This window comes from Parambassis ranga, chromosome 2, assembly GCF_900634625.1.
Source record: "Parambassis ranga chromosome 2, fParRan2.1, whole genome shotgun sequence".
NCBI lineage: Eukaryota > Metazoa > Chordata > Actinopteri > Ambassidae > Parambassis > Parambassis ranga.
Genome location: NC_041023.1, coordinates 21,658,561 through 21,680,622, shown reverse-complemented (window position 1 = coordinate 21,680,622; position 22,062 = coordinate 21,658,561). Strand labels below are relative to the sequence as shown.

The 22,062-nt window shown below is 45.0% G+C and overlaps 3 protein-coding genes across 3 annotated transcripts; 1 reads left to right on the top strand and 2 right to left on the bottom strand.

Moving 5' to 3' along the window:
- Positions 1 to 18: 18 nt before the first annotated feature.
- On the bottom strand, positions 19 to 11,634 carry itih5 (inter-alpha-trypsin inhibitor heavy chain 5). The gene is made up of 14 exons (XM_028400644.1): positions 11,348 to 11,634; positions 11,217 to 11,261; positions 10,530 to 10,693; positions 9,841 to 9,942; positions 8,395 to 8,675; positions 7,980 to 8,149; positions 7,587 to 7,703; positions 5,686 to 5,857; positions 5,215 to 5,524; positions 3,129 to 3,802; positions 2,647 to 2,700; positions 1,814 to 1,930; positions 1,360 to 1,737; positions 19 to 680 (listed from the first exon to the last, which is right to left on the bottom strand). Exons 1-14 carry the CDS (start codon positions 11,486 to 11,488, stop codon positions 421 to 423), a joined length of 2,985 nt encoding a protein of 994 aa, XP_028256445.1. The 5' UTR covers positions 11,489 to 11,634; the 3' UTR covers positions 19 to 420.
- Positions 11,635 to 12,702: 1,068 nt separating this feature from the next.
- Positions 12,703 to 18,994, top strand: itih2 (inter-alpha-trypsin inhibitor heavy chain 2). The gene is made up of 21 exons (XM_028430256.1): positions 12,703 to 12,995; positions 13,219 to 13,251; positions 13,559 to 13,597; positions 14,015 to 14,187; positions 14,257 to 14,361; positions 14,432 to 14,594; positions 14,665 to 14,772; positions 15,310 to 15,438; positions 15,515 to 15,631; positions 15,754 to 15,922; positions 15,996 to 16,121; positions 16,450 to 16,631; positions 16,703 to 16,888; positions 16,970 to 17,109; positions 17,186 to 17,358; positions 17,432 to 17,587; positions 17,673 to 17,786; positions 17,870 to 18,068; positions 18,143 to 18,315; positions 18,461 to 18,572; positions 18,655 to 18,994. Exons 1-21 carry the CDS (start codon positions 12,900 to 12,902, stop codon positions 18,803 to 18,805), a joined length of 2,844 nt encoding a protein of 947 aa, XP_028286057.1. The 5' UTR covers positions 12,703 to 12,899; the 3' UTR covers positions 18,806 to 18,994.
- On the bottom strand, positions 18,903 to 21,920 carry kin (Kin17 DNA and RNA binding protein). The gene is made up of 12 exons (XM_028430270.1): positions 21,672 to 21,920; positions 21,491 to 21,585; positions 21,359 to 21,402; positions 21,167 to 21,289; positions 20,849 to 21,033; positions 20,720 to 20,768; positions 20,595 to 20,646; positions 20,399 to 20,519; positions 20,188 to 20,316; positions 20,009 to 20,108; positions 19,828 to 19,928; positions 18,903 to 19,188 (listed from the first exon to the last, which is right to left on the bottom strand). Exons 1-12 carry the CDS (start codon positions 21,783 to 21,785, stop codon positions 19,129 to 19,131), a joined length of 1,173 nt encoding a protein of 390 aa, XP_028286071.1. The 5' UTR covers positions 21,786 to 21,920; the 3' UTR covers positions 18,903 to 19,128.
- Between the last annotated feature and the right edge of the window lie 142 nt (positions 21,921 to 22,062).

Here is a 22,062-nt window from a genome sequence, read left to right as displayed (position 1 = left end):
TGATGACAGGGGGGGAGAATATGGTGTGTGTGTGTGTGTAGTTGTATGTTATGTGTGCATCTAGTCATTGGCACTGGGTCAAAGGGTTTGTTACCGGGGATGGTCCCGTGGTAACCAGGTGTGATCTACAGCTCTCGGTTGCCACGTTTAAGACATGCTGATGTACATATTAGGTGTGTAAGAAAAATACACGTTATCCTCAAAGCAGCTGAAAAAAATGTGGGTTTAAATGTTTTATTTTTACAATTTCAAAATTACTGTAAAAACAATAAAACAATACAATATTTATTTTCATTAGAAATAGTAAAAAAATATATTCAGAAGGGGCCTGTTGGTTCAAAGGTGTTTGTTGTGACATGATAAGTATACTGGGTAAAATGAGTTAATTCAATGGCAGTGCTAGAGTTTGTATCTGCTGCCTCACACTCTGTTTGTCCCATGCGGCCAGTCCCCTGTGTCGAACATGTGTGACATTAAATAGTCCTCATACTGTCCGTCTATCAGCTTGGCAGCATTGTTCCGGGCGAACCAGCAGTCCACGCTCTGTGTCCCGCTGTAGATCCTCCGGCTCTTTTGAACCACCGGCACCGAACGATCCTTCACCTTCAGGACGGTTGATGGCTTCATGTCTCCCTGTGCAGGAAGCTCTGCCAGCCCCACTTCCTCATACAGGAACTGACCTGGAAGCAGAGGGTTCAAGGTATTTTGGTGTCAGATTCCACACCGCTGAAGGTCAGGCTGGTTAATTTCCTGTTGATCTGACACTGTCTAAACACATTGTGGACATTTGCTCTTAAGAACTCTGAGGACGCAGCTGAAGACAATCAACAGAAAAGTTTTTCATCTCTCAATCCGTTTGAGAAACATTTCACCCAAATGAAAGAGACATTTAAGTTAAACCTAAGACTCATAATATTTGATATTTATGCCCACCACAGCCTCACACAGGTAAGCTTAGCTCTGAAACCACAGGCTGAGCCAACGACACTTCCCAGCTTTTTCTCTGAGTCATACGTCAACAACATGAACAGTGTTTGTGTAATTACTCACCCTGCCAGGAGGGGGATATAAGATTCGTGGACTGTAGCTTTAAAGATGAATGCCTTCATGCTAAATCTAAAGCTACACCCAGCAGCTAGTTACCTAGTACAGTATAGTTTTAAATTCTGCCAGAAGTCCATAAATAAAATTGGAGGGAAGCTAGTTTGGACTGGAAACATTTCACAAGGCTAAATTGTCCCTTTGGATGGCTACCATGATGTCATGTCCTGCCCTAAACAACAGCTGACATGGAGGAGGGCGCCAGATATGTAAATGCCAATTTAACTGTCTAAATAACAAATTTACTTTTCCACCTACCTAGCAGACCGTGGCAACTCTGTGACAGTCCCTTGCTGTTTCCGATGTAGAACCCCAGATGGTCTCTCTGGTAGGGGGCTGGGTTCTTGTACTGGTGCAGCAGAATTACAAAGCTGATGTTCCCTCCGACGGTCACAGTCACGTTAGACTTTCCCACGATGGCCACTGACAGGACGCCACTGTCCACAGCCACCGTGGAGTGACAGGGCAGAACCATGCGGTCCCGCGAGTCCAGGATGACTTTCTTAGGTGTCACCTCGATATAGGCACGCTTTGGATGATCGACCACGATGGTGATGGTGCTGAAGTAGGTCCGCTGCTGCTTGTGGCTGCCTGGCGGAGCTGGGGCGCCGATTAGTTTGCCATTAACAGTCACGCCTGAGGACACACAGTACAAATGTTCTGACAACAGCCAATAAGAGTTGTGTGCCTTTTAATCAATCATGAGGCGTACCAGAGTGCTTGTGGTCGGAGACCAGGGCAAGAACGTGTCCAGGCTCTCCGTTGATGTTGAAGCATACAGTTAGTTTACTGAGGGGGAACTCCACCACAAAGTGGGGGTCACCATCCGCTGAGGTAGCGTATGAGAGAAGGACAGAAATAGTACAAGTAGAAGCATTAGGCCATTGAATAGACAATGAAAAAAACAACAACCATATGTTCAATAAAATCATTTTTCAGAATTAATACCAAAATATAGCTACAAAACTGCATTACATATCGTCACAACTATGTGGATTTATATCACTGTCATCAGTGCATTAGCCACCTCAGTTTCTGCTCCCTGAGACAGTTCATATCCTCAGCCCTATGAGAACCAGCAGCAATGAGATGATAGAGCAGCCCTAATGACAGGGCCATTAACCCTCACTAACAGCTTCTGATGAGTCCCCTCTTTTTATTTCAGCACAAACATCCTAACACTTCTGTCCTGTTACGTTGTGCTATCCGTGCTCGTGCACGCACTTGCATGTTTAAAGTGCCAAGTAGTGCCTGTGTTGGTATTTCAATTAGACCCTGCATGTCCTCTTCCTCTTTTTAGGTCATGTTCAGAGGAATCTCTGAACCCTGCAGTGTCTGTGTGATCACTGCCGACGAATACCTAAATTACAGGCCGCCCACACAGGGAGTGTAGAGAGAGTCTACTGTAAGTTCCCCTTCTCCTCTTCTTTCATGTTTTACTCTGGAGCCATGTATCCACTCAGTATATACTTACTTATGTAGGGTTTAGATGCTATCAGAAGAAGCAGGCAGGTAGACACTGTTTATATGAGAATGTGGAGTCACCTGATGTTTTAGAGATGGTGATGGATTTCTTGGCTGGTCTTCTCTCAGCTTTACCTGCAAGAATGGGACAGATAACGTCAGATAAAGTCCTTAATGGAAAAAAGTAGCTGTATACATGTTGGCCTGAAAGGTTCGCAGCTTTAATTATCTTGGATCCACCGCAGTAATAATGACTACAGAACACGTGTGATGAGAAGCAAACTTTTGTGTTTTACACACATTTTCCTTACAAAGACAGCAATAATTGTCTACTGACATGCTAATTGCAGCATGCTTGCTGTTCTGCAATTCCTAACCAATTAGTCCTCAGTTATACAGCTAAATGGCTAAACTGGCAGGAACAAAACCATACTGCTTTACTATGGAAATGGACATACTGCTTGTTTTTGTCACTGTGTGTAATAGGGAGTGACTTTTTCAGAACTGTGTGATGCTGTAGTAGCAAACTTTTTGCATGACTGTAATACACAACACAACCTTACCGACTGTGTTGCTCAGAGAGGAAGTCTTGCTGCCTAGCTTCTTGCTGGGTTTCTGTGGCATTTCTTCATCTGGCAGCTCATTAGCAGGTGAGGCAGCCTCATCATTCTCTGGCATGATTGTAGGTGCGGGGGCCATGGTGCCGTCAGCCAGGACCTCAGGCCTCTCCACCACCAGGTTGGTGAGGGGAGTGAGGAAGTGGTAGGTCAGGGACAGGTTGGTGGCCTGTTGGATATGATCCTCCCTCTCCTTACTGGTCTGGCTCCGCAGTCGTGATCGCAGTCCCTCCTTGACACTCAGGAAACCCCACACACGCTCCACAAAGTCTTCTGCTATTGAACCTAGAGCGAGCCCTAATCCCTGTGTGGCCCCTGACCCCACGGGCCTGGCTCCAGCAGCCATCGCAGCCGTAGCTGCCTTCACATGCTTCTCAGTCTCTATCTGTCGGTGCCGCAGGGGCACGTCAGTTTCCAGGATGATGCTCCTGTCATTGTTACTGGCAGTGACCTGGACATGGAGGGAGTCTGCACTCTGGTTTGTGAGCTTTCCGGCGATGACAATCTCCGAGCCGTTGAAGTAGTTGGTGAAGAGATGCTGAGTGACGTACTGAACAGAGTCCTCTGTGTAGTTGATCCTTATGTCAGACAGCAGAGGAGTCCCTATCTCATCATAGAACCTGAAACAGAACACAGACATGAAGTTAGGTCACAAACTCACTCCAAAAAAAGCTGACACAGCACCGACTTGGTGGCCTACCAATACACCCACTTAGTGAGCAGACACACACAGACGCACCCACAGAAATGAGATTTTTGTTCACCTTGTGCTTGAGGAGTGACAATGCTGAGAAGAATATATGAATGACTGTGGGTAATTATATGACCACTAGAGGTCTCTTGTTTGAACACATAGGTTGTTTTGCTAGAACAAACAAACAAACAACGTTGAGCTCCTTTAGGACATGTTCAGAGCCTAAGAGTAGTTTTTTTAAAAAGAATGGTCCTGTTGCAGATTTCATCAAAAGTCATATTTATCCAAACAATCCACCTTCCGGCCTTAATCCTGCTTGTTTAACCCTTTAAGCTACTGCAACCCCACTTTGGAGTTTGTGTACACATTCATAAATGTGTGTGTATAAGGCTGTGGATGTGTGTATGTGTGTAAGCTGCAGTAAACCTCCTCACCTCTTAAACCAGCGTGTTTGTTCAAGCAGGACAGGGGCTATTATCTGAGAGTCTATCTGTTAACCCCACGTACAAACTCAGACGCATGTTTCACAACACACACACATTCCTGCTCCGCTGAACAAACACCTTGTGTGTCCGAGTGTGGAAGAGAGAGAGAGGAGAGGACTGGATGGAGGAAGGCCGGCTGGTGTGGTCTGTGGCCATCACATGATGAAGTTGATTAAAGAGGTCAAGACATAGGAAGACTACAACTATGTACACATGAGGAGGAAAGTATTGGACAGTGATTATCTGAAAATTTGTGATTTTTACACAACTTAAGCATTTTAGACCTTGTACCTCTTTCTTTTTAGGTTTAGCTCTATCTTAGGACTGCATGTTGAACCAGCGCTGTTGTCAGAGCACTGTTAAGTCATTTCACGCCAACTTTAACCTAATTTGTCTTCAGTATCAATCCAGAATTCAAACCAGTTTGAGTCCTATTTTAGACCATACCTTTAAACCTATTTAACATCTATGTTAGACTACAGTTTTGGAGTTCACAGCTCCTTTACATTGAGAAGAGCCAGTTGAGATGGGTCAGGCTTCTGGTGAGGTGTTCTGGGCTTATCCAACCAGTTGGAGGCCCTGGCATAGACCCAGGACACAATGGAGAGTTTTTATCTCTTAGCTGGCTTGGGAATGTCTCGGTATCTTCCTCAAGGAGCCATAGGAGGTGGCCAGGGAGGCTTGGTCTTTCCTGCCTAGGATGCTGCCCCATGACCCGACCCAAGATAAGTGAATGGATACAGCCACCAAAATCTTAAGTTTTTACAATTCCAATTTCCAAATTTCCAACTAGAATAAGAGGATCCGTGACAGAAGACATATTTGACCAACATACAGACTAAAAGAATTGTACCCTTTGAGCATTGCACTGGCATCAGCGTCCTCATGAATGCGTCTCATCATGCCACAGTTTTCCAGTGCCATGCGCTCAAGCAGCCGGTAATCCACATCGTTACCAATCCCAATGGTGAAGATACAGAACTTTTCCTGCACAGCTGAGCGAGTGTTGCCCAGGATGGCAGGGGACTGGATCTCTCCGACTGTGGGCCGTCCGTCTGTCAGGAAAATAATGAGGGAGACGCTGTTCTGGGTGGTGTCAGGGCCCAAGAGGTGATTGCGAAGCAGAGAGGAGCCAGTCTGGATGGCATCATCGATGTTTGTGCCTAGAGATATATGAAAAAAGTGAAACGTTGGAAACACAGTGACTGAGTGGAATGTTAAAGTTTTTCATTGCCCTGAGGAAAAATGAAAACGAAAGCTCATTAAACCAAAACGATTTTCCAGTTGTGAAGTGGTGGAAGTCTTATGGACAGCAGTGTCTCACCTCCAGTGGGCATCAGCATGAAGATAAACTTCTTGGCATCTCTTATAGTGAGGGGTGTCACAGCCACCAGGTGATTCGGCTGCCACACTTTGATCTTATTGGAGAAGCTGATGAAGTTGAAGCGATCACCGGGCCGCAGATCCCTCAGGATGGTGAAGAGAGCGTCTTTGGTCTGAAAAAAAGAGGCACAGTGGGTTTTCTATTGAATACTAAAGAGCTCCTTCATCCTTCCTTGTTATAATCCAAGGTTTGAAGGTTTGAATGAAACATCTATAGGTCTCAACATAGGTTTGTGATTACGACCTGCTGGTGGGCTGGTGCTGTTTAGGGTCATTTTATGCTATTTTATATCATGTGGAAATGTTTATTTTACATTGAATTAGACCTGGTTATGGTGTCTGTGGTGCAGTCAGGTTTATTATATTGTTGCATTATAGAGCTGCACACATGGGAGTAAACACCCACTGCTTCCATCTTCCATCAAACACTGGTGGGTGGTGTTCATGTTGGAAACAAGCGTTGACAACAATGGCTTGACTTTGGTCAACAGGTTTTCTTGATGCAGAGTGGGCTGTGAAGAGGAGGACTGACTTGCTTTTGAGTCACCCTCAAGAGGCCATTTCAGGAACTCCAATGTTGGTACTTCTGCATTGGCTTTCATTGTTTGGGTGCAGCTTGAAGCTGTCTCAGCTGTCTCCCTGAGCTTCACCTGTGCTGTCCTGCTCCATGTCTTTGCTCTTGTTTGAATTAGCTCTGGAGTTAGATGGAGTCGGGCACTGGCAAAAAACCAACAGCTAAAAACCTGCTTGGGGACAGTGTGCAGGGTTTGATTTGCCAGAAACTGGACCAACTCTCAGGTTTGCTGCAGGTGTGAAGCTGACTGGATCATCTGTCAAATGAGAATCATCATCTTTCTTGATTGCCTTCCAAACAAAAGAACTTAAAGACTTCTTCCTTCCTTTCTGTCTTTACAGCCACATCTTCTCCTCATCCACCCCACCCCCCCACCCCACCCCTCTTCAGCGTGGGTGAGGTCTATAATTTTCCTGTGAGGGTTGATGGGTCTATATGGGCTGTATACAGCTGGGGTCAGAACCACAGACTGACCTACACTAAAACCCTCTATTGTGAGGCCACATCAAGACACACTTGTTGTTTTGTTCCTGCAGCCTACTGGGGGCTGGAGGGGGCTGATCAAGGGGTCGAGGGTGCCGTTGTGTAGAAAGTTCCATTACCCCACAGACGCTGACCTCCCTCACAGCTCAGTCTGTTTCCACTTTTCTGTCTGAAAGTCTGTTTTTCAGTTTCTGTCCTTCTTCTCTGGTTCTGTCCTTTCTGCTTGTGGTAGCCGCACAGAGTCTGGCTGAGGAGCTTATTGTGCTACTGCAGATGGAGGAAAAGGTCTGATATTGATATTCCAGTGTGGGTGTGGGGAGGTGGGAGTGACACAAATCTAATACGGTGCAGAAAACGGACATACACTTCACACGCTTTGTGAAGGAAGTAAGATTGTCAGAGAGTAACTCAGATTTTCTCTCTCTCAAAGATTGAGGAAGAGTTCAGATTTGGTCCCTCTGCTCTTTTTAACCTCAGGTAGGACCTCAGTGTGAAAATACTGTTCATCTAAATCCCAGGTTATTCCTCAGATTTAGCTTGGATGTCAGGCAGGAAAAATAATGTAATACTCAGAATAATAATGAACATTAAGTCACGCATGTTGTCTGGAAATAAATCACGGTTTTATTTTGAAAATTTTTCTATTATGATGTGTTCATGATCTGGAAATTTCAACCTATGACTTATTAAAAGTGAGATGCTGCCAAATTCACCTCATTGTTCCCTTCTGGTTTGTTTTTGTTTCAATGAAACTCTAAATAGACAAACAGCTTGTGCTTCTTTACCTGTTTGATCTTTGTCCCCAACATGGAGGCGCTGGTGTCGATCACAAACACCACATTCTTGGGCACAGCTGGCAGGTCTTTGGGTGCGAAGTAGTGGACGAAATGTCCATTTAAAACCTGGAAAAGAGGGACATTCATAGACATAGACATACAGCAGCTGGTGAGAGTGCTGCTCTGAAGACGGACAGCAGTTTGGCGGTGTAGCGAGGCCGGTGGCAGGAGGCCAAAGGAATGAATGACTAACAGGTGGGTAGACGAGTCTCTGTGTGTGTGTGTGTGTGTGTGTGTGTGTGTAACTGTAAAGTAAATTTGTGTGCCTGCATCCAAAACTATTACAACTATTTTCTGTCTTTCTCTTTATTCTGTACATGTGTTCTTGACAAGTGTTCTCACCTGGATGTCTCCGATCCCCATGTCTCTCTGGACATCGTAGCGGATGACAAAGTCTCCCAGGATGCCGTTGGTGGTGATCTTGGCCTGCTGGACGATGTTAGGGCTGAAGGTGATCCTGCAGACGTTATTCTCCTTTTTGATCACAGTGGTGAGGGGAAGCTCGGGCTTGGCTACGAGCACAAAGACAGGAAGCAAATTATGTTGTAACTGGATCAAGAACAAAACCACAACACAAACAGTGGCTGCTGTGACCTTTACGCTTCCAGGGCACCGTTAAAAAAGTCATGTCTGTAAAGGTAGAGGCATTTATTTGGTTCCAGTCTGCACTCTCACCACCAGATGCCACTAAATCCTACAAACTGGCCCCTTAAAGCCAGTGGGTGTTGATCAGATTTTTCGGTAAATATCAATATACCTGGTATCTTGTGTGCATTAGGAGCAGCTGGAGAGCTGGCAGCACTGCTGCTTTTGCTGTTGCGGAGCGGCAGCACCTCCAGGTCCATGATGGGGGAGTGGTCCACGATGGTGACATCCAGGATGAGACGGCTGACCAGCTGCAGGGGCCGCAGGCTGGTGACATGCTCATATCTACCCAGTCGACGCTGCAGCAACTCCTCATATGTAAGCAGAAAGACGGCCCGGTTCCGACCAGGTATGTTAACCGCCATTCTGAACACCTCCACCTCTGGCTCTGGACTACAGGGGAGAAGACAGGGAAAGAAATGGGTGTCCTCCATGTTGGATTGTACGTTTCAGTTTGTAGTTGTAGTTTCGTGAAAAAAAAACTGAACTGTTCACATACTGTAGCTTTGATGTAGAGAAGATTGAAGCAAGGCGTCTGGACTTGTAGAGTTTTCTTGAAGACGTTTCGCTGCTCATCCAAGCAGCTTCATCAGTTCTAACTGTTACTGCTAACTGTCACAGTTAGAACTGATGAAGCTGCTTGGATGAGCAGCGAAACGTCTTCAAGAAAACTCTACAAGTCCAGACGCCTTGCTTCAATCTTCTCTACGTATGATGACCTGGATGACTGAGAATCTTCATCAACATGTAGCTTTGATGAACATGCTGTTGTTAATAATGTATTGATAACACTATGTTGCTTGTTTGCTATAATCTAAAATCTGTTAGCCAAACATTACCGGCCTTGTATAACCAGGTGGATCTGGTTATACAAGGCCGTAAAGCCTCCACAAATAACAGGGCAAGTGATGCTAACTTTCAGGTTGCCCTACAAAAATATGTTTTTTGTGCACTGGCAATAAAAGTTACATAAATGTCTTCAGATTTTCGGACCTTTAGCAGACATTTGACTTTTATGCATGCATTAAAGATGTTGCCTATTCTTTAACTGAAACATTAGGGTTAATAGAAATAATAAATAGCTGCAAAAGGTGGAGCAGTGATGTGAGCATTCCAAGTGGTGACATCATCAATATGGGCGTCCTGTCTGTGTCTGATCTTTCACTTCAGTCCTCCTCCGCTCTGTTTACAGCGGAGTCTCTGAATCACTAAATCCCATTTTACTGAAATGTCACTTTCTGCATGACAGCTGGAAACGAGTATGATGTCACTCCTTCCACATGTCGCCTCCTTGGTTACAGATTTATGTGACAGATTTTGTCTGTGGAGCAGTGATGGTGCGACACACAGACACACACAGAGACACACACACACACACGGAGGTTTGTGCAGCGGTCTAGTTTTGGTAAAGGAGGTTTTACTGGGGATATTATCAATCTGTCTTCACAAAATAGGAACATTAGAGGGAGCAAGTGCTGCTGTGTAACTAGGATAAGATGCCAGACTATAGGAGTGGCCACACACACACACACACAAACACACACAGGGCTGTTCTTACCTTGCGTCACCTGACTCTTTGTTCTTGGGTTTGCCCTTCTCCTGTTTGACCCTCTTTTCCTTTGGTGTGACCTCGCTTTGGTAGACACGCCCTCCAACGATCCTGGTTCACAGGGGTCAAAGGTCGAGGATTAGGGTCGTGCTCATATTGTCCCCAGTTCAAACTCGGATTTTGTGGACAAAGGAGAGAATTTGTTTGACAAAATCCTGTTGTTGCCTATTTATGGGTGTACTGGCCCTGCACAGGAATGGACTGGTCTGTGTCTTCTTGTTCTAATATCTCCATAGCAACCAGACGATCCATAAATCCTTCCAGCCACTAAGTCCTATTGTATGTCTCTCTCAAATAGAGGATGTCCTTGTTTCCTTTTTAAAGTGACATCACAAAGAAATAATGTTAAGCTAATCATATTAGCATTTAATTATGGCTGCAAGTTGCTACAGTAGCACAGTTATTGATAATCGTCATCTTTGTTGACAAACAGGAATTTCAATGAGCACATATATGGAGATCCTGTAAATTCAAGTGAATCACAGCCTGTGGGTCGAGCCCCTTCTAAACCTGAGAGATCATAAAATCTGGCAAATCAAAGAATCCAAGAATCAAAGGTAGAAGATTCCCGCAGTAGAACTTCTATCATTCTGAATATTTTCTGGGCTTTTCTGTGAGTGTTAACGTGTCTGTCTTACATGGTGAAGTTGGAGATGTATGCGTCAGCGGGGATCTGGAACTGGAAGACGCCTTCAGCAGCGGCGGAATGCCGGTTGAGCATGGCACAGTACACCGCAGTGAAAGCATAGCGGGAGATGATGGTGGTCTTGATCGAGAGTTCTTGAATGTGAGGTTTTGTCTCCTGCAGAGAAAGGTGTTTAAAAACACTACACCATCAACAGCTGAAGTTTGTGCGTCATTTTACTCATCACTCGTTGTGCGCATTGTTTATGTGTGTTTTTTTTGCACCCATCATAATAAAAATCTGCCCTTCTCCATAGTTACAGCAACGCAACAGGCAGTGGAATGAATTCCCACGAGTCGAGATCCAATAGATTACAGATACTTTGGCTCATCTGCGCGTTTGGCCGATCTCCCGTGCGTCACGCCCAGAGCGAACAAGTTTAGAGTGACAAAATCCACTACAGAATAAAGTAGGTCATGCATTCTAAACCCAGATATGCTTATGTAAATCAGAATAGTGAGGTCCTGATTTCATCAAACATTTTACGAGATGTTGATAATAAATCTGTAGATTTTCAGAAGAAAAACGCATATCCACTGTGCCAAATGATCACATCCAAGACTAAGACAGGACCTTCACATCTTTGATTGATGAAAATCTCAAAATGTAAGAAACAAAAAATATTAAACAACATTTTTACCTTGGTTAATATAGTTTTCACCTGCCGGGGGACCCTGCGCGGCGCCTGTAGACATAAACATATCATAGCCGTCATAAAGAAGAAATCTAACACGCCAGAAATGCGCCAAACCTTCAAAAGAAATATCTTACAATGTCCAAATCAAAGTCTGCCAAGTCCGAATCCACATCTTCCTCTAACTGGGATTCCTTTTCCAGCTGCCCCAGCACACCCGGGCTGGAACACAGCAGCAGCAGCAGACTCAACAGCAGCATCTCGAAGTTATTCTCCATTAAAAACAGGAACAAGACATTATTTATTTTCCAAAGCGCCTCCAAAAGTCCGAGTCCTCCGTCCAGATGAGAGTGACCGGACAGGGGAGTGTGACACGATGTGGAAGAAAAATACGCCCACCCACTGGAGGAGAGAGATGCAGAGTGTTTTTACAGCCTCACTCCTGGAAGAGTGGCAATTTGTTCTGCTGCTGCTGCCTTTCAGGGGAATCAGAGTTTTAAGGAGTGGATTATTTATGTATTATGTATCATGAAATACACACTGATTTAAAATAATTCTTATCTCCTAATGATTTGGCTTTGTTTAAGTTTTGAGCCAACTAAACACAAAACAGCAATTTAAGTTCCTGTTATCTCCACTAGGTGGCAGATGACCCCTAAATTTACAAAAGGTTATAAAGTTGTTGTCTTACAAATGTCAATAATTGTGTTTGCAGTTTACTGGTCGCCCTCAGTGATGGTGGACAGAGAGGAGCACCCTGCAGTCTAACCGGATGCAGAATGCCAGACAGACACGGCAGATTTCATTGTAACACTGCTCCATGTTCAGACCAAGGTGAGTCAATTCTGCAATGTTTTTCCACAAGATGCACAATTCTTACCACTGATTGTGTCTCCAGTGTGTGTACAAAAAAATGAGGGCATATAAAAGCTTTTAAAACGTAAAAACATGTTGATTGATCTCATTACAAGAACTTTTAGTACAAAATTCATGCATAAATCTGCAGTGATTTGCACCAAATATGTAGCAAAAATCCAATATTGTGCATCTGCAGGGTGCAGAATAATCCAGAGGAACTGGAATTTACAAAATGCATTTGAAGGGAGCATGCTGGTACCTTTAACAGTGACCCTCCATCAGCTGAAACTAACCTCATAGCTCCTCTTATTTTGACCTACATGCTCATCTGTTTTATTGTCCTAAAAACTGAACCTTAACAACAAACCTGTAGCATTGTAGCGAAGATGTTTCCTTTGCTGCCATCTTGTGGTGCAGCCTCACACCTCCCTCCTGCATTCTGCAGATTTGTGTCATTGAAATGTGTTTATATGTTTGTGTTGCACAGACGCTTTGTGGAGCTGATAGCCTCAGAGTGAGTCCTCCCTCAGATGTGTAGCATGTGTGTAATCTGTGAATGTGTCCTATTTATTCTGCACACACTGCAGGTCAAGTTTCAAAGTTTCCTTCTCCTTTTCTGAGTTACGTGCAACACAACAAATATTGACCAGGGGCCGGGAGTTGATCAGTTCAGTGGATTTTAACCTTCAGTTTTCAGCTCTGCTCTGTTTCCACAATAAGGCTCCCTGCAGAAGGACCTCTCTGTCTCCTGTTCTCTCTGTTTCTTTGATGTTTAGCTTTATTTAATGTGTGTGTGAGGATATGTGTGTGTGAGCCCACAGGCCTGGAAACATGAGGCGTCCACTGTTGCTGCTTCTGGGGCTCCTGCTGCTCCATCAGAGCCGTAGCTTCGAGTTTGTGATAGACGGAGAATGGGAGGAGGAGACGGTGAGTCCGAAGGGGAAACCTGTGAAAAATGCTTTTATTTTGAAATGTATGAGTAAAGTTTGGATTATCATGTTGTTGTTAGCACAGCTCCACTTTTATATATATATATATATATATATTTTAGCGCCTAAAACTTAAATTTTCTGCATCTAAATGAGATGTAAGTCTTTTTTAAATTGTTGCAGTTACGTTATGTTTTCATCATAACCTTTTCTTTCATCAGTCAGACATACATGATCATCGAGAGAGACACAAGGTGAGAGTTTCCTTCACAGTGTTTATCACTTTTATTTCCTCTATGTTATTAATAATAATAATAATAATAATAATATCGAGCTTTAAAAGCGGCTTTGCTTTCCTCACTCATGTTGCAACACTTCAAATCATCGATCTGTGGAATGCATCTCACTGATTACACAAAAATAAACAAGGCATCCACAAACAAAGCTGCTCTGAGCCAGATTGAAATCATCATCTCAAATTTAATGCCAACAGTGTGTGTGATGTACAATCTTCCCTCAGGGAGTAGATTAAGAGTGTGTGTGTGTGTGTGTGTCTTTCAGAGAGCCATATTGACCAGCGAGGAGCAGGAAGACTTTGAGGTATGACTCTCTGCTTGTTGTTGGAGACCTCTCCACTGTGACAGAGTTTAACTTTATCTACTAATCAATGAGCTGCTGTTTGAAGAGATTCCCATGACTGACGGGTTATTGACTTTGTTCTGCTTCCCTTTTCTGTCCCTGCATCAGAAATTTAAGTCAGCAACATGTCATTATTTAAGTTTTTTGTAGGTCCAAGAGGCTCAAACTAAACACAGATGTGTACATTACTTTCAATATCTAAAATAAAACTCAGATAGAAAGAAAGAAAAACATGTATTAAATATTAAACACACAAAAGTGAAGTGTGTACATTTATGCAAAAATGCATTGTTTTTGATAATTTAGATACAAATCTCTTAGTAAGTCAAAAATATTAAACAAAATGCAAAATGAAGGTTCACACTCGTCTCCTTACAGGCCATTCGCGGAGATGACATCACCGTCAGGAGCTACAAAGTGGAGAGCCGCATCACGTCCCGCTTCGCCCACACCACCGTCAGGAGTTCGGTGATCAATTCAGGCGCCAAAGCTCAGAGCATTGGCTTCAACGTCCAGATTCCCAAACGAGCCTTCATCACCAACTTCACCATGTGAGCCCACATTCTTGCAGTCATCAGTACAACAGCGTGATTCTAACCTTTGCTCACTCTGTGTGGCAGGAATGTGAACGGCATTACATTTGTGGGCTCTGTGAAGGAGAAGACGGTGGCCAGGAACCTGTACACTCAGGCCAGAGCCAGGGGCAAGGCCGCCGGAATCGTCAGGTACCCAGCAGCCTCCAGGAATCCTCTTAAAGCTTTACAGCTTCATAAAAACCCGTTTCCTGCCTCACAGAGCTAACTCCCAGGACATGGAGACCTTCAAAACGGAGGTCCACGTTCCTCCCGGCAGCAACATCGAGTTTGAGCTCCACTATCAGGAGATGATGCACAGGAAGCTCGGGTTCTACGAGCACTCGCTGTACCTGCAGCCTGGGCGGCTGGTGCCACAGTTCCAGGTGAGGACACTATGATTAGAGTCTAAATAGTCATCAAGTGATGGTGTCTAACAGGGTGTCTGTTTTTTAGGTGGACGTGTACCTCTACGAGCCGAAGGGAATTTCCTCATTCGAAACACTAAACACCCTTGGAGCGCAGTTTGGAGAGATGGTTAAAGTCACATCCTCCAAAGACAAGGTACCACAATATATTCATTTACACTGCAGTGGCTCACTACCTCATCTAGTGGTACAAAGTGGCATTACATGATGGTAAAAGTCAGTTAGCTAACAGTCAGGAAATGTGGTCCATCCATCCATCTTCAAACCGCTTATCCGGGGCTGGGTCTCAGGGACAGCAGTCTAAGCAGAAACACCCGGACTACCCTCTCTACTGCATCCTGGGTCTCCCCCAGAGTCTCCTCCCAGTGGAAAACGCCCGGAACACCTCCTCAGGAAGGAAATGTGGTGTAAAAATATATTATATATTATATATATATATATAAGTCTAAAATGGGAGGGCCCAGTACTGATGGATGGATAAATATTCCACCAAAATACCATGAAATCCTTTTAGAAACGTTGATCAGCTGCTCTACAGGTCGTCTTGTCATCTCCAGGTTTCAGAGCCTTGGTGACGGAGTTTTCTGCATAAATCTGGTCTCACTTGTCTAGCTTATTTGTTGTTGTTGTTTTTTGGGGGTGGGGGTTTCATGCTGTTTCTCTTCCTCCTCAGGCTCATGTTGTCTTTAAGCCGACCTTACAGCAGCAGAGGAAGTGTGACAACTGCACGGGAAGCGCCATAGACGGCATCTTCACTGTTAAATATGATGTGACCAGAGACAGCAACGCCGGGGAGCTGCAGGTATCACGCACTGACCCACTCACCCTCTTTGTAGATGTCTCAGGCTGTTTGCTTGAAGTCTCGCTGCTCCCTGCAGGTCTCAGACGGTCACTTTGTCCATTTCTTCGCTCCGTCCAACCTCTCCCCTCTGCCTAAAAACATCGTGTTTGTCATTGATGTCAGCGGGTCCATGTGGGGGGTCAAGATGAAGCAAGTAAGTGTTTACACTGGGATGTGCCCTTCGGCCCCTACAGTGCTCATCCATCTGTTTTTTTCTGTAAAACACCGCCCCCATGTGGTCGATTTCCTGAGTGCAGTTAAATCCCTCTCTCACAGACAGTGGAGGCCATGAAGGCTATTTTGGACGACCTGACCATTGACGATCACTTCAGCATCATAGACTTCAACCACAACGTGCGCTGCTGGAGCGAGGAGCTGGTACCAGGCTCTTCCATTCAAATCGCTGATGCCAAGAAATACATCCAGAACATCAAACCCAATGGCGGTATGATCTGAATATTATCATGTATTCAGTAATAAATATCCTCATGTGTGTGCCCTTATTTTCCCAACTGCAGGCACAAACATCAACGAGGCCCTGATGAGAGCAGTTCAGATGTTGGTGAGGGGGTCCAACCAGGGGCTCATCGACCCTCGCTCCGTCTCCATGATCATTCTGGTGTCTGATGGAGACCCTACTGTAGGTAAGCACAAATTCAGTGCTCACAAGCAAATGCAATCAGTCCCTGTCCAGGAAAAGATGGTGGTAACAGTTTAAAGGGACAGTTCATCTTCTTAAGCAGGGTTGTATGATGTGAGGTGAAGTCTGGTGCATTTGAAGACAGGAGAATTGAATATCATGGCTTTTGTTGTCTTTTAGAAAAAGCACACAAAATGTGCAGCTATTGAAGCTCCTGTAGTCGTACAAACTGGACACAATGTGTGAAAGAAAGCTGATGAAACTGACTGGTAATTTCTTTTAATGCCAACATTGTTGACTTTTTTTTAATTGGAACTATCAACAAACTGTAGGAGAGATCAAGCTTAGCACCATCCAGAAGAATGTGAAGCGTGTGATGAGGGAGGAATTCTCTCTCTTCTCACTGGGCATTGGCTTCGACGTGGACTACGACTTCCTGGAACGCATTGCCAATGAGAACAGGGGCATGGCTCAGAGGATCTACGCCAACCATGATGCTGCAGAGCAGCTACGGGTACGACAAGTAAAAAAAGCTCTCAGCTCTCTTCTTGTGAACACACCTGATGCAGACACCTGTCTCTGCAGACATTTTACAGCCAGGTGTCCTCCCCACTGTTGAGGAGGATCACCGTTCAGTTTCCAGAGGACTCTGTGTCAGAGGTCACCCAAAACCGCTTCGATAAGTACTTCAGCGGGTCAGAGCTGGTGGTGGCCGGGAAGGTTCTGCCGTCTGAGAGCAACACGCTGACCAGCTTCACTACTGCGTCTGCTGTGAGTCTTCATCAAACACATTCAGCTTCAGTGTGTCACAGATGAAGTGGTTGGATCACACGGCCCCATTCTGTCCCACAGGCCCGTCTGGACATCACCTTGGAGACGGAGTCTGACACCGCAGAACTGGACATGGAGCTGGCCAAACAGCAGCACTCCTTCACTGGATTTGCCAGACAACTGTGGGCTTATCTCTCCATCAAGCAGCTGCTCAGTGAGAGGTTAGTGAGCATGATTAATCACTGTAAATCCTTTTAAATACAGTAGTTAGCAGCTGCAGCGTGGCGCCCCCTTCAGGTCTCTGGCTCCCACGGCTGTCAAAAAGAGGAAGATCACCCAGCGGATCATGTCTCTGGCTGTGGAGCATCAGTTTGTCACACCGCTCACCGCTCTGTTAGTGGAGAGCGAGGACACCAAGGAGCGGCTGCTGGCTGACACTCCTAAGGACCCCAAACACGGCTGCTGCGGAGGTGCCCGACAAAAAAACAGTTACAACAGAGAAGTCAGAGAGGACGAAGATTTATTGTCAGCTGTCTCACACAGGAGGAGGACTAGGTGGAGGCTCGGCATCCAGCAGCCTGGCTCCAGTGCGGGTCGTCTACCAGCCTCCACCCTGGGTACAGATGACCACTCCGGCCCCGCCGAGTCAGGTTGAGAAAGGTCCAGAGGCCTGGGCTGTGCCACAGCAGGTGAACTTAGGTAACACACACTTCTTTCAGACTGTTGTGAAATCTTTCCTCTGTAACATCAACGTGTTTTAATGAGCTCCGTGTTTCTTATCTAGTGGACAACGACCCTCATTTCATCGTCCACCTGCCGAGCAGCAACATGGACATCTGCTTCAACATCGACTCCAAACCTGGACACATCCTCAACCTGGTGTCTGACAGTGGATCAGGTGCTACACCCATCACCGTCACACGTAGTCTGACACCATATTTCACTGGTTAACCCCCTCCTCTTCTTCTCTCCATGCTGAAGGTGTGGCGGTGAACGGACAACTCATCAGCTCCAAGCAGGTGCACAAAAGTAAACTCAACACCTATTTTGGCGTCCTCTCTGTCTACTACCAGCCCGAGGGGGTCAGCGTGACCGTCAGCACTGACGCCATCGCCATGGCCGATGGCAGAAACAACCACACCTTTACCTGGGGGGCAACCGCTGAAATCACACAGGATGGGTAACAGTCAAACCTCTCAAGTAGTGTCATCCACAGCAGGGCCAGTGCGGTTTAATATCATGCTTCTGTTTCAGGGTGAGGATTTCCATTGTGAAGAACTCTCAGGTCACCATCACAGTAAATGATAATATCCAGGTGATGGTGCTGCTCCACCGCGTGTGGAAGAAACATCCCACCAACGTCGACTTTCTGGGCCTTTACCTTCCAAACGACAACCAGTACTCGTCGCTGGTGCACGGACTCATAGGTACAGTCTCTGCAGAGATTGACTGCAGAATTTGTGCTAATGTTATCCTACCTCCATGTTCTGAGCCATGTGGCCATGTGTGGTATTACACCACAGACTGCTGGGGCCATGTTGACACAGTAACTTTGTGAATTTGATTCCGTAGGGCAGTTTTCCAGAGAGCCTGATGTGAGTGTGTACAACGTCCATGAAGGAGCCGACCCTCTAAAGAAGGAGGCCACCATGGACGTGAAGGGCAACAAGCTGCAAGTCACGAGGTACGTCTCTACCCACACAAAGCTACACTGTAAACACATTTTTCTTGAAGCCGTAAACTCCTGTGTTCTGTGTGTGTGTCAGGGGCTGGCAGAAGGACTACCGACAAGATAAGCGACGCGGCTCCAACGTCTACTGCTGGTTTGTTCATAACAGCGGGAAGGGCTTCATTGACGGCCACTACACCAACTACATCGTCCCAGATCTAGACAGCTTCCTCCCTCAGATGCTCTGAGCAGCCAGACGCACAGTCAGCTTCCCTGTGCAACTCCTGGGTTTGTCATGTTAGAGTCATTTGAAAAAGATGAAAACAGATAAGACAACAAGAAACCTTTTTTCCACTTTTGTCACTTTTGTCAAATTTATTTGGAGAAAATCAACTTGAATATTCATACAAAATAAAAACAAAACAAATTGGAACATAGAGATCCATGTTTCTCTGATTCCTAAAGCAGGTGCACTGTGGGATATGTACACGTGAATGTTAAAGGATTCTGACATAGTAGAGTCCCTCAGCCATAAAGGCTACCTGAAGTTTACGCAGGCAGTTTTGCTTGTTCAAGCCAGTTTTGAGAAATCCTCATAGGCGATGTCCACCCTCTTCCCGATCTGTGGACCCTGAGGAGGAAGAAAAGAGGCGATAACAATCAATACCCAAAAAGACGAGTTCATCTTTTCAATAGCCAAAATTACACAGATCGTCCTAGTAAAAAAAACAACATAAAACAAGCAGACTTTAAACATTCCAAGGGTCCTTAAATGCACCATATGTGGTGTACGTTTGATTGAAAAATACACCTCCACATATCGCAGTTAAATCTTCACCAATTTGTAGTAATAACATTCTATAGACAAAACATTCTGTGCAATTAGGAAACTGTGACTGACGTGTGATTAAAAAAATCAGCATGTATTTGTCCGATATGCAGAGTAAAACTGGTTTATAGAGGCTGTAAAAAAGCATTAGTTGAATACCTGTAGCATGTGGAGCCGCCATTGATTCTACAATTGGTAATCTGTGTAAAAACTGTACCGAATCTTGTATATTTACATTTTAGTTAAATCAATGATCAAAGGAATGATTGTTTTCTTTCTAACTGTGTAACACTACAGACATGTCTGAGTTCTAGCCCTGATTGTGCCTTTTCCACAGAGGTGCGGCACTTTATATTCCAGAAAAATGAGCCCACACTGACTGAACATTGACAGGAATAACATGGTTGAAGTTTAAGTGTTTAACAAGAATAAATGACTCACAGAGTCCAGTGTCAGTGTAGCACTGAAATTCTTCTCATCAATCCCCTCCAGCACTGCCTCTGTGTCTCTGTGCAGACCGTTCAGGATCAGAACACGTTTACCTGCACAGAGATTGACAGCACGTTTAACACTAATCCATTTAATCTGTGCAGTGCCATCGTGGCTTATAAAGTCTGTTTACCTGGTGCAGGTATGACCGTCTCCACGTGGTTCTGATCCAGCTTCAGTTTGTCTCCTGAGTCGATCATCTTCACTACAGCACCGTATCTGTCTTGCACTTCCTGCAACAGAAAAGGTTGTTAGCAACACAGGACGTCTTCTTTCTTTACATGTAGTCACCCAGAGTATACACAATGTTACCATGACAACCCCCTTCTTCTTGTGGTACTTCTCTCCCAGTCTCTTGGTGACGATCTTGACAACAATGTTTGGCTGGAGCCAGTAATCTGTTTTGACTGGCTGCTGCTTCTTCTTTTTCTTTTCCTCCATCTGAACCAAATAAAAGGCTGATCAGAAACACACCTCTGACTAAACACACAAACACACACACACAAACACACAGAATCACAACCTCAATGATCTCCTCCAGAGCAGACTTCTTCTTCCGCTCCCCTCTGGAGTCTGAGCTGGAGGGTGGTTCTTTCCTCTTCACTGATGCTGCTGCTTTGAGAGCACCCCCACTCAGGACAGCACTGAAACAAGACAAACTGTTACAAGCGGAGAGGCTTTATGACTTGTTAATGAAACCTGCACAGAGACATGTGTACCTTGATTTAGAGGGTCCAGCAATTGAGGAAGAGGCACCCAGGTTAAAAGCAACTGCAAGAAAAAAAACAGGTCAGGGAGAATAATAAAAAAAAGATTCTTTTGTATTAAAAAAAAGTAAACTCACCTTTTTCTTCCTCACTCTCACGTTTCAGCTCTGTAAAAACTGGAGTTTCCTACAAAATAAAAAAGAGGAGATTAATTTATCTATTAAGGATTAACCAAGTGTGTACAGGGTCCTGCTTGTGCTACTCACCTCAGTCTCCTTGCCTTCACGGCCTTTGCGGACCTGCTCCTCGATGAGCCTGGCGCTCCTCTCCTCATCGTCCAGCTCGTGCTTCTTCTTCCTCTCCAGCTCCTCCTGGCGGCGGATGGTCTCAGGGTCGCGGTCAATGTACTGGACGTACCATCCTTTAGGGGTCTCATCAACTTTACAGAAGCCTACAAGTGACAAATTAAAGTATAATTTGAGTAATTTAGAGATTTTGTGGCCTTTGACACAATGTATGGTACCAGAAATCTATTAAAGACACTTGGCAGGTGTGTCCACATGTGTTTTTGACCCTCTGTTTACCTTCTCTTCCCAGCCACTTGGTGAAGTCAGTCAGAGTCTCCCACTTTGTGGCATTCATATGGATGTGCTCCCGGTGGCTGATGTACTCGTTGTATACGATGTTGTTGTGCACTCGTTTTGTCCCTGAGAATGAAAAAAAAATGTCAGCACAAACAGCTGATTGTAAACAGCAACATAAGAATCTTTTCTCACCAAATCGTCTTCTGAGCAGCTCCAGGAAGTCACGTTTGAACTCACTGTGAGGAAACACACAACATTGTGTTATCTGAAGTAAACCACCAGCACGTATTACTGTTTTAATGAGTCACAGCAACATAAACTCACTTCGAGAAATGGTCCATGAACCGGTGTGGACTCTCTGAGGCCAGCAGCAGCTGCCTCTGGTGGGACTCGGACATGCAGTGACATTTGAAGCCATTCTAACAACAAAGAGTGAACAGACAGAGGTTAAGAAGATCTATAGCAACATCAAAAACAAAACTAAGACACATTTAATGGTCATCACCTCATCTCGACATTGTTTTTGACACATCTGACAATACCACCGCAACTTCTGGAGACCTTTGGATTTTATTCGGTTGCTTATCGCTTTAGGGGAAAGAAAATCCGCTTTTCCCATCGCGAAGAGGTAAAATCAACAAACGACTGTAAACAAGGAGCTGAAATTAGACTATAACGGTGATATTTTTCTCTAACCGCGACTAAAACCCGGACCATCCGCTGTGTGGATAAACAGCTTCCGTATATCAACGTCACAACCCCGAGCGTAATCCTCAAATCTCGCGATGATTCTGGCTGCATTCACGGGCACTCCGTATTTTTAAGCGAAACTTGATAAGATTACAATAAATACAAATAAATGTTCTCATTTACATACCGTTTTTTATGTAACGGTG